The sequence below is a fragment of the Neodiprion pinetum genome, chromosome 2, assembly GCF_021155775.2.
Source record: "Neodiprion pinetum isolate iyNeoPine1 chromosome 2, iyNeoPine1.2, whole genome shotgun sequence".
Classification (NCBI taxonomy): Eukaryota; Metazoa; Arthropoda; class Insecta; order Hymenoptera; family Diprionidae; genus Neodiprion; species Neodiprion pinetum.
Genome location: NC_060233.1, coordinates 21,523,986 through 21,535,812, shown reverse-complemented (window position 1 = coordinate 21,535,812; position 11,827 = coordinate 21,523,986). Strand labels below are relative to the sequence as shown.

General features: G+C 50.6%; 1 protein-coding gene across 1 annotated transcript; it reads right to left on the bottom strand.

Annotated features, from left to right (window-relative positions):
- Positions 1-5,781: 5,781 nt before the first annotated feature.
- Positions 5,782-10,346, bottom strand: LOC124212251 (uncharacterized). Its single transcript, XM_046612132.1, has 4 exons — positions 10,148-10,346; positions 9,871-10,035; positions 9,616-9,771; positions 5,782-9,017 (listed from the first exon to the last, which is right to left on the bottom strand). The coding sequence occupies exons 1-4, from the start codon at positions 10,344-10,346 to the stop codon at positions 5,782-5,784; spliced, it is 3,756 nt and encodes a 1,251-aa protein (XP_046468088.1).
- Between the last annotated feature and the right edge of the window lie 1,481 nt (positions 10,347-11,827).

Below are 11,827 nucleotides of genomic sequence, written 5' to 3'. Positions count from 1 at the left end.
TGTTGATGTTTAGACTGAAGACGAGCGGCGCGTGGGCTTACCGGGGTCCGAATATGTCTGTAAGGTCCCGTTTTTTACAACACTTTTTCCGCTTAGTTTTCTTGACGGTTCCGGCACGCTTGGGTATCTTGGCCGATGTTTTCTTTTTCGACCTTCGTCTAATTTTTCTCGTAGTACCAGCTGCTCGGTGCGCGCCGACAAGTCTGTTGACGCGGGCAATGTTTGACTGACGCGCTAATCCGCCGGCTCGGCTTTTATAACCGCTGCCCTTCATGAGTTTATCAATTTTTTCTTCAACAGCTCTTTTCAATTTGTGTCCTGATTCTATGGAATGACTCTTGACTGCCTGTTTGAACGGAGTGTCGTTTCTTACGTCTGTCATGACGTTCATCCCTGCACGTAGTGCTTCTCTTCCGACCGCGCGAGCACCACTGTACAGCAGAGGTAGTATTCGACGAAACAGGCCTCCCAAGAAGCTGCCGATTCCGTGCCCGCGTTGATGCGGTGCTCCTCGGGAAACCGTCTCAATGCCTCCACCGCCGAGCTGATTTTCGTAATGTTGTATATAATGAGCCATGTCGTACCTGGTATGTTTTCCCTCTCTCTTTTGCTGAGCGACTCCTGTGATTCCAGTCAATTACTGAACGCGTCTAAAATGCAGCGTTACCGTCAGTGTCCCGCTCGTGAATGGTGCTGGACTACCGAATTGATCTCTTATATCGATCTCGATGGTTTGAAAGTTCGTAAGCATCAGTGGTACGTAGTACAGTGGCGATAGTGTTTTCATCTCTGATTCGCCTTGTAAGATATTGTCTTTGCCGCATGTTTGTATGACTCGTCACAGCGGGGCGTAAACATCTCCAACGATACGTGGCTCCACCAGATCGCAATAAATAAACATCTGGCAGCCGGGGATCCTTGATGATTTGTTGGTTTCGGATACCTTGCAATCTGATACCTCAACTGCACCTTCCCCAGGAGTATTGTAATGCGTGACACAGGGTATCGTTTCATTTTTCACTGGTGCATACCCCCGAGGGTGTTCAAACGTGAGTGGATAATGAATTTCGGCCAGCCCGACTTCCCAGTCTCCCGTTAGTTGAATCTGACGCGGTAACTGGGTAATGTAACAACACGTCCGATTCTCCGGAAAAAACTGCATCGAGCTGTTGCTCGGTAAAGTTAGGTAAAACTGATCCCGGGACATTTTCTTTGATGCACGAGTCGAACGGTGAACACTCAACGACTACGAGACATGCTGCAATAACACGCTATTTTATCATCCCCGTGTTTCCCCCTCCACACGCTGAAGTTCAGGGTCGTAGAACAAGCCGTCGATTACTTCGCCGTTGAGATCTTCCAAGACGTACACTATCGGTGAACGTGCAAGCACTCGTCGGATCTTGAATAATTCTTCGCTCCAGTTTGCCGCGTAGCCTTTTTCAAATGTTCCCTTGGTTTTACTAATTCGTACAAAATCATTCTTATGGAATCTCGGTTTGCCATTTGGACGCCGAGGATAACGCTTTTTCATGTGGGCACGTGCTGTAGCAGCATTGCGAAGCGTCACTTCCGACGGCGCCATGCCGATGCTCGAGTGAACTGTATTGTTGTAGGCTTGCACGATTTGTGGCAAAACATCGACGTAGCGTTGCGTCTTTTTATGCGTGAAGTAACGCCACAGGCGTTCTTTGAGTGTACGATTGAATCGCTCCACGATAGCTGCTTTCACGTCGGGATTACGAGTAACAGGATATCGTATTTCATTGTCGCGAAGTATCTTCTGAAAGGCACTCCCGACAAATTCTTTACCTTTGTCCGTTTGCAGTAGGTCGGGTCTGCGCGGCGTAGTGTGTAACACTTGCTCGAAACCTTCAGCAACGGTTGCGGTTGTCTTTCGTTTCAGCGGGACCACCCATGCGTACTTGCTCAATACATCGATGACCACCAGAAGATAGCGAAAACCGTTGTTGCAGCTCTTCATGAAACTCAGGTCAGCCAGGTCAGCTTCCCATACGTCGTCTATGTTGGAAACGTTGTACCTTGCTGTCGGAAATTTCCTCTGCACGGGCTTGTGTAAGGTGTAGGCATCCTGAGCTGCCAGCCATTTTCTCACCGAATCGCGAGAGTTGTTTTCGCGTGCAACATCTTCCAGAATTCGTGCTCCCGCGTAACCGGCAGTATGCGAGGGATTGTAATACGTTTCTTCAAGAAGAGTCGTCATTTTTCTTCAGCCGAAGTGTTTTCCAACCGGATTTTGCTCCGGTGGCGCGTTTGCATAGAGCGTATCCTGCGTCGTGAGAACGGCTGGTTACGGGTGTAACGTTTGCGGAACTTCGTCGCTTCGTCGGGGAACTACTGGTGTGTGTCGATAGTTGTTGCGATGTTACCGTCGGTAGACCCGGAGCGTCGAATGTGCGTATGTCTTTCCAAAGCGTATCGTTCCCCACGTATTCTCGGGGTACGTTGATCGTCTGAAGAAACCGTGCAAACTGACCAGCCCCTGTAGGAGTAAAAGTCTTCCTAGATCGCATGGCATGATTGACCAGGTCGACGATGTTTGCGCCGAGAACTGTAACGCCGTCTAACGAGACGGTTCCTGCGGCATCCCAAGAAAATCGTTCCGGTACGCTGCCGAGTTCGCGCATCAGCATTTCGGCCTTTGCACGATACTTCCTTGGTACCGCTGACGCGACTTTCTTTGCGCGCGCTTGAACGTTGCCAGGACTCGCAGCTACGGTGGGAGATATCATTGATTCTTCGGCTGTGTTTCCGTCTTCTTCTTCTTCCTCCTCCTCCTCTTCCTCCTTCTCCTTTTCCTCGAGAACGTCTAATTTCATGGGTTTGCGTGCGTCGTTTGCAAAAAACAAATATCGTTGAAGTACCTGCTGATAGAGTTTCCATTTTTCTGCGTCGTCTTTCGACGGTTTGTTCAAGATGTCCTTCATCTCGTTGTCGAGTCTTGAAGCGGGATCGGTACGTGTGGTAGTTGTATTTCCAGGTGAAAGCGTAGTGGCTATACCCTCGCTGACGCGTTGTTGAAATCTCTCCATACTCTCCATAGGAATTAAAACCATCTTCTTTGTACGTTCCATTTTGCTACTTAGAGAAGAGGCTGGAAGCTAAAGTCCCGAGTAACGGAGCGAGCAAGAGGGTGAGAAATCCGTTCCCACGTTGAACAAGAAAACGTTTTTTGGACTTCCAGGTACCCCGGTTGCTGGCCAACCGCCGTAATATCTGTTTATGACATGCCAGACGATTTTTCTGAATTCTGGACAGTGCTACGTTACCCTCCAAGGTGTTCAATGCACACTCACAAATGGTCTTTACCAGTGAATTGTCGGCCGTGCGTAGCAATGCCGATCTCTGCGTCGGGTTCAATTTCTGCAGAGCGTGCAGCGCTACTGCGTTTGCTTTGGTGAAATCGGCACGAGCTCTGCGACCGGACGCGGTACGGCGTATTCGAGGCATCACAGCTGAACGACTGGAACCCGGTGCGCATTGGTGACCTTTATATCCTTTTGCCGAACGTGGACATAGTGATTATCGTCCGAAGGGAAGATGTTTGATCGGAAACGGCAATTCTCCGGAGTGGATTGCTTCAGGTCGTAAAGCAGATATCCGTGTGGCGCTGCGGTAGCGTCGTGATAGGCCTCTTGAAGAAACCTCGGATCTTCGGGATACACTTGTCTGGCAAGATGTTCAATTTGGGCACGATCCTGTGGATTTTTGAAGAAGACTATGTAGTTTGCGTTGAGGGAAATATCTCGTTGACCGTTGCCCTTGTGAAAGAGATTTTGTGTTATGTAGAAAACGCTGAGGTTCTTATGATGACAGACCTCGGTAAAAAGATCAACGACGACATTGTTTGAAGCCTCTCGCATCAGGTCGTCGATTACCAAAAGTTTCGGTTTTTTGTCACCCTCGTAATCGGCGTGTTGCGGTAACCCCTCGCGGTACTCTATACTCTTGTCCCCGTCGTACAACGGCTGCCATTCGTCAAAATACCATATCACACGACTAAATCTTGTGTCGCACATTGACGTTCCATGACGCAGAAAGTTCTTGACGAAATTTGATTTATCGCATCCTGATGGCGCGGCTACAATGGCCGAAAACGGATGTTTCCAACGTGTGTCCGTCATCGAACAAGAAGAAGAAGAAGAAGAAAAAGAAGAATCCAGGGATAATGCGGGATCTATAAAAAATTGAAACAATTGAAAACACGTTCTTTTACTACGCTAGCTTGCTCGCGGCGGCGGCGGCGGCGGCGGCGGCGGCGGCGGCACTCCCTCCGTGCGCTGACCATGAGCTTATTCAAGCGCACGCGGAAGCGTAACCGCGCAGGTACGAGCTTATCGGCGCGGTCGCGGTCGAGCTGATTGTGCGTGATGCGCATACGCCATGAGCTTATTCGTACGCGTGCGCGCGGTGATATCAGCTTGAAAACAGCGCGCCCCGCCGCGGTTTACGAGATGAATTTTTACGAGCAATGCGAGATTTTTTCACAATTTTTCATGCGTAGGGTTTAAGCGTGGTACCAACCTTTATACAGTTTGGCGGGACACATACAAGAGAGTATCTGATGGGTTAGCCTGGCGTCTCGCCGGTTGGAATAACAGGCGGTTGGGGTGAGAATCCCTTCGGTGTCCTCTGTTTGTCCGTCTATTTGTTTGTCTGTCTATCTATCTGTCGCTCAAACGCGCGCGTGGCTTGCCGTCTGGGTGTCTGTACTACCGCAGGGTGAGAAGACGGAAGCTGTGGTGTGCAACTGCTCGGAGTCTGGGGTCTTCGTCATCATCCAGTGCGATAACCGTAGGGCAGCGTATCGAAACTTGTGACGCAACAACGCCTTTTCACGTACACCGGTTCACACGTTTTGTGCTCGGAGCGCGTCACGACTGCGTGCAGTTCCGTTCGACGAATGGCGCGATACTCCAAGGGAATGGGTGCAGCGGCTTCTACCACTATCCGCTTGATGGCCTCGAAGTTGATTTTCGAGCTCGTTGCGTGATTCAGTGATATGCCTTTCACCTTGCAAATTTCCACCTCTTCACCATTCGGACGTTTAATGATGAAAGCATAGAATTTTGGCCCTCCCGAGACGAAAGCGCGTATAAAACTCCCACGGCCGTAAGACGCCAACTCATCCGTCAGGTCGCCAAAAAAGTTACCCGTTGGAGGTTCATACTCGTTTGGCCTTCGGAGGTTTCGGGTATAAATTACTGAATCGGTGTCGTAATAGAGCACGCGCCGATCGAGCTTCTCAAGGAACGAGAAGAGCTTCAGCCGAGCCTGGGCAGTGGTGTACGAGGCAATCACGACGTTTGTCAGCGCTGACGGTTCAACGCTGTGTTGCGCGTGCGACCAACGCACGTACAACACTTCGTCGTTCACGGGCAGCAAACCGGACACCTCGACTTCAGGGTTGGTAAAAAGCTCGAGCAGCTGCTGACGCGTCTTTATAACCTCTGTTTTTACCAGATTCTCGCGTTGCCCGAACTTGCCCCAAAACGAATTTAAGCATAATTTGGAAACTGATCGCATGCCGGGATTCTTAGCTATACGGTCGCGATCTAGCCGTATACCCTCGACCCGCTAATACTCATCAAGGTAGCGCATTCGAGCCGGCTCGTCCTCGCATTCAGCAGGCCAGCCGCTTGCCTCTTGCTTAATCTTGAGGAAGGTGTCGATATAGCCGGCGAAATGCCCACCTTGACGAGTAGTCGGGTCAAACGATGTCACCGTATACGACCAGATCTCGCTTATGCTCCTGATCTTCTATCCCATTTCCACGGCTTTTTTTAATTCGATCGACACCCAGGTGCCCTCGAATTCTCGCGCAGCCTCGTCATCATGTCTACACTCGTCCTGGTTCAAACTCTGACAACATGAGCGGCACAAGGCAAACATGAGTTTGTCATGCATGCGCACCGGCAAAACAGGGTGATAAAGATTGCGAGGCGGTAAAACTCGGCACTTGATGAGCCATTCAACTCGCGTGATGTCGCAACCGCTTGACCCTGTCAAGAGCTTACACTCCTCTCCAACGTAGACCGTCGGGTGGCCAACAGGGAACCTTCCATTCTTACAGATGAACGGATACAACGAGCAAACATCGACGTATCGTATTTCCTCGTACGCGTTGCCCGTTGCATCTGTTTTCACCTCGTAGTATCGGGAAGCGTTCCCCGTTCGACCGCCGTAGAACGCATCACGCGGATTGAGTGCTTCGCTCGTGGCAGTGCCAGCGATCAGCGGGTGTGTTGCCACGTACTCCCTCATCTCCTCGTTCTCCGTCAAGCTCCGATCAAACTCGCATTCCCGCTGTTCCGTCACGCGGTAACCCAATTCGCGCATACGGCTGATCTTTGCACGAGTTTCCTCGTAACGCCTATCCAACGTCTCGCCGTTGACGCTACGCCTATCGCGGTTGATTCGTAAACATTTACGACAGCCGTGCCAAAAACAACCGTGAAACTCGTAGACGTGTCGCGTACCGTCGCCCGCGACATGGTATCCGTCCACCTTGCGACCCGTCTCCGGAATCCGAAACTCACGTCCGTTTCCGGCATGCCTGATGTCAATACCCAGCTCGCGCTCTTTCACGACCAACCACTCCAGAGCCTCACGAGACTGGGCATCGGCAAGACGATAGCCGCCCGGTGGCAGGATACCTATTCGCACCGGTTGTAAGAAATTTTTACGGAACAGCACCGAACAAGCCGAGGCAATTGTCGTGCTCTCGGTAAAGGGACACACTCTGCCGCACTCCAGAAATATGTCCCTGAATGCTACGCACGCACGTCGCAGAATATCCACGTCCGACCGACAGTACGACAACAATTCCGCATCAAAGTCAAACAGATGGTCGTTCGCTACAGCCTCGTTGTACCATGAGTAAAACTTTGCTCGCGCATCGCTACTCATGGTATCCGGAGAGTGAAACTTCGCTGCGGGGAGCGGTCCCACGTAACCCACGTTTTCAGGGGTATTGAAAAGGTGGGGAAATATACCTTTCACGGAAGTAGTCGGTAGTCCAAAAGCCTTCGGTAGCGCCGATAACGCCATAGGCATATATGCTAAGGAATCCAGAAATCGGGTGTGACCCGTTTCGAGCATAATGATCTTACTGCCGCTTAGGATGACCTGCGGTGGGTTTCCATCCCGCTCAACCATATGCCGCAGTATGAATTGCGCGTCAAAACCTTTTGCATTGTGCGCAATGCATACGATGCGGGCAAAGTCCTGAACGGGCCGAGTAGCAAAGTCTACCAACTCCTTCACCGGTTCCCTCCTGAAAACGAACTCACGTACGAGCCCGCAAGCGGAACAGCCGTTCGATATATCGGGATCGTGGATACATTGCGTACACACTTTTTGCGCTACGCACAAGTTCGGCACATGTATGTTTGTCGTCGCGTCACCGTCTACCGTCTCGCATTGCTGCGTTTCGAAATCATAAAAAATGAAGATGTAACGTTTCGGTCTTGTCGCGTCTTTCAGCGGGGTCATGAAGCAGTAGTGATTGTACGGTCTGTTGCAGCGGCACGTGACGCAAAAACGAGTTTCACAAATGTGTGCCCTCCGCGAAAGATTTACGAATCGCTCGCAATTCCGGCATATACGCAGCGTTGCACAAACGGAGCGGCGCGGACTGAAGGAGCCGATCCTGCGGTGGTACTCCAGACAACCGTTACCGCGGAACACGCGTCTGCAATCGGGACACTCGATTTCGCGAGACTCGCTGTTGCACAGTGGCGATGAGAGGCACTGTGGGCACTTTACGGAACATCGGTGTTCGTACCCGTTGTTAAATTTCCTATTGCAGGGTTGACAGAAAAAGGCCCCTGCTGCCGCCGCGGTTAAATTTACAATTGGGCAATAATGCTGTTCTTCGGGATAATACAGCAGATTCAATCGGTGCCTGACATCGCCTGTTCCGTTTGCTCTCACCACGGCAGTACCGTCGTTAAATCCCGCTTCGCCGGTACCTAGCCTCCCCAACTCGTACACTGTGATGAGGAATCCCTCGCGTGCCAGATAGTTCCGGAACTGTGCGATTTCATGCACTGTGCATCCCGTTGGCGGAATCTCGACACCGGCGTTCGCAACAAGATTACGCGCTTCTGCACGCTGGAAACTGGACCTAGCGAATCTCACCATCTCGTAATGCTCGTGCAGAGCGCCACTGCGGTTCGGGCCTTTCTCGGCGTGAGCCTTGGCTACAACGAGGGCACGAGGTAAACACAACCCGTCACTGTTGACAATCTGCACGACGGATTTTTTAAGTACCCCCGCGTGCGTGATCGGCTTCGGCTTTCCGCGACCATCCGGTACTCCAACACTGTGTACCGTCACGGTGAAGACGCTGTCGACGCCAAACTCTGATGCGCTCTGGGCTACGCTGAAAACTAACTTCCAGAGGTCACTGTACCGCGAATCCCTCACCGGCCGAAACGATAACCACGCAGGACCATGATTAAAACTCTCCGCGCTAAACGTGAAACCTATGTAGTCGCTACTCCGACACGTTGCTACGGCATACGCATGCAGGTCTCTGAACGCGTCCTCCAGCCACTCCACTAGATTAACACCCGATTCAGGGGCCGCGATCTTCATTCGCAACTCACGCCCTGTGACCGCGAATTTACAAATGAATTTCGTTGATTCACCGATAACCGTGGAACGGTTACCCAGTGAATCAGCCCCGTCATCGGGTGCCTGACTTGACTCCTTCTCGCTCGCAGCTTCACTCTCCTGCTCCGATTCTCTCCCCATGTTTCCAGAGTATGCACCGTCTGTCTCGTCGTCGTCAGCATCGTCGTCGAATTCAAACGTCACGTCGGAAGCTGTCTGTGTCTCGTCATCGTCATCGGCATCGTCATCGTCTGACTCTAATGTCACGTCAGAATCGTAACTCGGAGCCCTCCGGGCCCTACCCCCGCCGATCTGTATGCCCGAGGTACTGGCGCCCTCGTTCACGTGAAACGGTCCAACAGTTTGCATAAGACCCCCTGTTGTACATATAAAACAAAAATAAGACTGAACCCCATGGTAAAGCGTTTCAATCCGCAAGTATAGTTGAATTTCGCGGTTTTACTAGAAACGCACACCCTAGAGTACCCGCGTGATTAGCTCCCCTAAAAAATATCCTCGTCCATCGCCGGCGGAGTATAGCTCATCTGAGTGAATATTCCACTCTCGGGCGTCTGCGGCCACGAGAATATCATCACCTCATCCATTGGGGATATAGAATAATTGTCTCCTTCTTCTTCTGCTACCGCCGGCTCATGAGCATCGACCGGATCTAATTACCCGCCCCACCAGAGAAGAAATTGCTCGTGAGTTCATGTCAAAATACCTAGTCTGCATTTTTGTTTTCAAACTTTTCCTATATACCTTGAATTTCCAACACTCCTGACGGACCTGGACGTGACAACACTAAGGTCGACGCCTGTGATGAATCGATTTCAGCAACGGACACAATAACCTTCAGTACACGCGTGAAAGAAAATTTCTAGAACTCTTGGAACATCGCTAACGCACAACGTGTTTACACACGGGTACTCCATGATATACGGCATATCGTACGGACAAATCATCTGGACTTACCGTCACGAGCTCCGACAGAAATCGGCTCCTCGGCGGTCCTATCGTTCATCATCGTCTCATTCACCCCTGTCTCTTCCGCAATCGCCAACTCCTTGCAGGCAACACAGCCCTCGAGAAGAGCTGCCTCGTTCTCGCTGGTATCATCCATCATGAATTCTAACACAAGGAAATTTTGATATACCACTCGCGCACAACGTATTTATACGCGACAATTCCCTGCTACGCCACAGCGTACGGACAATCATCCGGACTTACCGTCACGAGCGGTAGAAACCGGCTCCTCGGCGGGCCTCCCCAGCGCTACTTCTTGCGACGCAATCGCCTCATCGGCGACGTCGACGACGATATCGCAAAGAGCCGCCTCATTCTCCGCGGAGTCCTCCAGCATCGCGCGAAATTCTAACGGTTGGAAAACTTGATCTAAATTTTTCCATATTACATATTTTCTTTTATCTTTTTACCCCACTCTGAAGATCCGGTAATTCGAACTCCACACAAACGTACACTGCGCACAACACAAATAACAACTTACCGTTTCGCTCGTTGTACTCAGCCATCAGCGCCCGAACAACGGCGAAGCGGGTGGCACCCCGCTGACGAATCACACTCGCGGCTACACTAAGGCACTCGTAACCCCGCAACGCACCGGTGCTGTGGAGGTGCGCCAGGGCCCGTGCCCCGCAGACCGCCAGAAGCTCTCGCAAATGCCGAAGCAATTCCGCATGTGACATGCGGAACAACAGCTCCTGACGGAAAACAGGGCACACACGCACAAGACTCGCGTTAGCCCTCCTAGCCTGGCTAGCTGCCTTCACCACCGCGTAACGGAGATCGTTAATCGATTGCATTATTTTGAAGATTTTAAAAATATGGCAACAATTGAAACAGAATCGTTGTTTTCAGCAACACTGCGATTTTCTAACTGAGAAGATCTCCGGGCCCACAACTATTTATAAGTTCAACAGGTTGGGTTTTGTTTAGGCCAAATGCTATTACAATACGTTACCACGCCGCTTCTTAAGCTAAGTATACGAACTTTTACTATGGTCCGCTAGCGTAAACCTTCCGCGGCGGTTCGCGGTGAGACACCCGCAGCCAGGGTGAAAATAAACCAAAGCCATCCGGACCCAACGCGGAGGCTGCCTGCTACATATGGCAAAACAAATCTATTGACAGCGATAATCATGGTTTTCTCATAATTGAACAAAGTTGTACAGCTGACGTCATTTATCCTGCTGAAAAACTTGCATGCCCTAAAGCCTACTTTGATTAACGGGAGAACGGGTATTCATCCAGACATATGAAATTTAGAGATGAAATAGAAAACGATCCGATGGATTCACTCGCAATTCCTACCTCAAATCGTGGAGCTGATTCGGCGGTTGGTGACGGTTAGAAACAAGTGTATTTGAGAACAATGTTAATACTCTTCTCATGCGACGTCTATGTATACCGCCATCGATAAACTGCAACTGTTTGTACCACCCTCAGAATAGGAAACGAGTTATAAACCTAATGCATACTGGACCTATGGAGATTGTAGACTCATCTTGCGACATCAAAATGATACAGCCAATGAGACCCCCTTTTGTATTCCTTCGTCCACTGAGGCATAACAATCAACATACCGTAAGAGCGTACGTTGGAAAAGCAGGGACCAGCCTACCGTCCGACACAAAGCCCAAACATTGCAAGTATAACACGGTCCATGCTGTATACACCCACAGCTCTTCCCATCATCTTTCTTCTGTTACAATGATTACGTATACGTCCCTCGATAGACTGCAACTGTTTGCACCACCCTAGGGAACGGAAACTAGATATAAACCTAATGCAGACCTACAGAGCTTGTAGACTCATCTTGCGAATACGAAATGACACACCCGGTGAGGCCCCCTTCGTATTTCCTCGTCGACCACTAAGGCATAGCAAACAACATATCCTAAGGCTGTACGTTGGAAAAGCGGGGACCAGGCTACCGTCCGGCGCAAGGCCCAAACATTACGGGTATAATACGGTCCATGCTGTACACAACCACAACTCTTCTCATCATCTTTTCTGTTACAATGATTACATATACATCCCTTGATAGACTGCAACTGTTTGCACCAGCCTCAGAAGCGGAAACGAGATATAAACCTAATGCAGACCTACGGAGATTGTAGACTCATTTTGCGACAACGAAATGATACACCCGGTGAGGCCCCTTTGT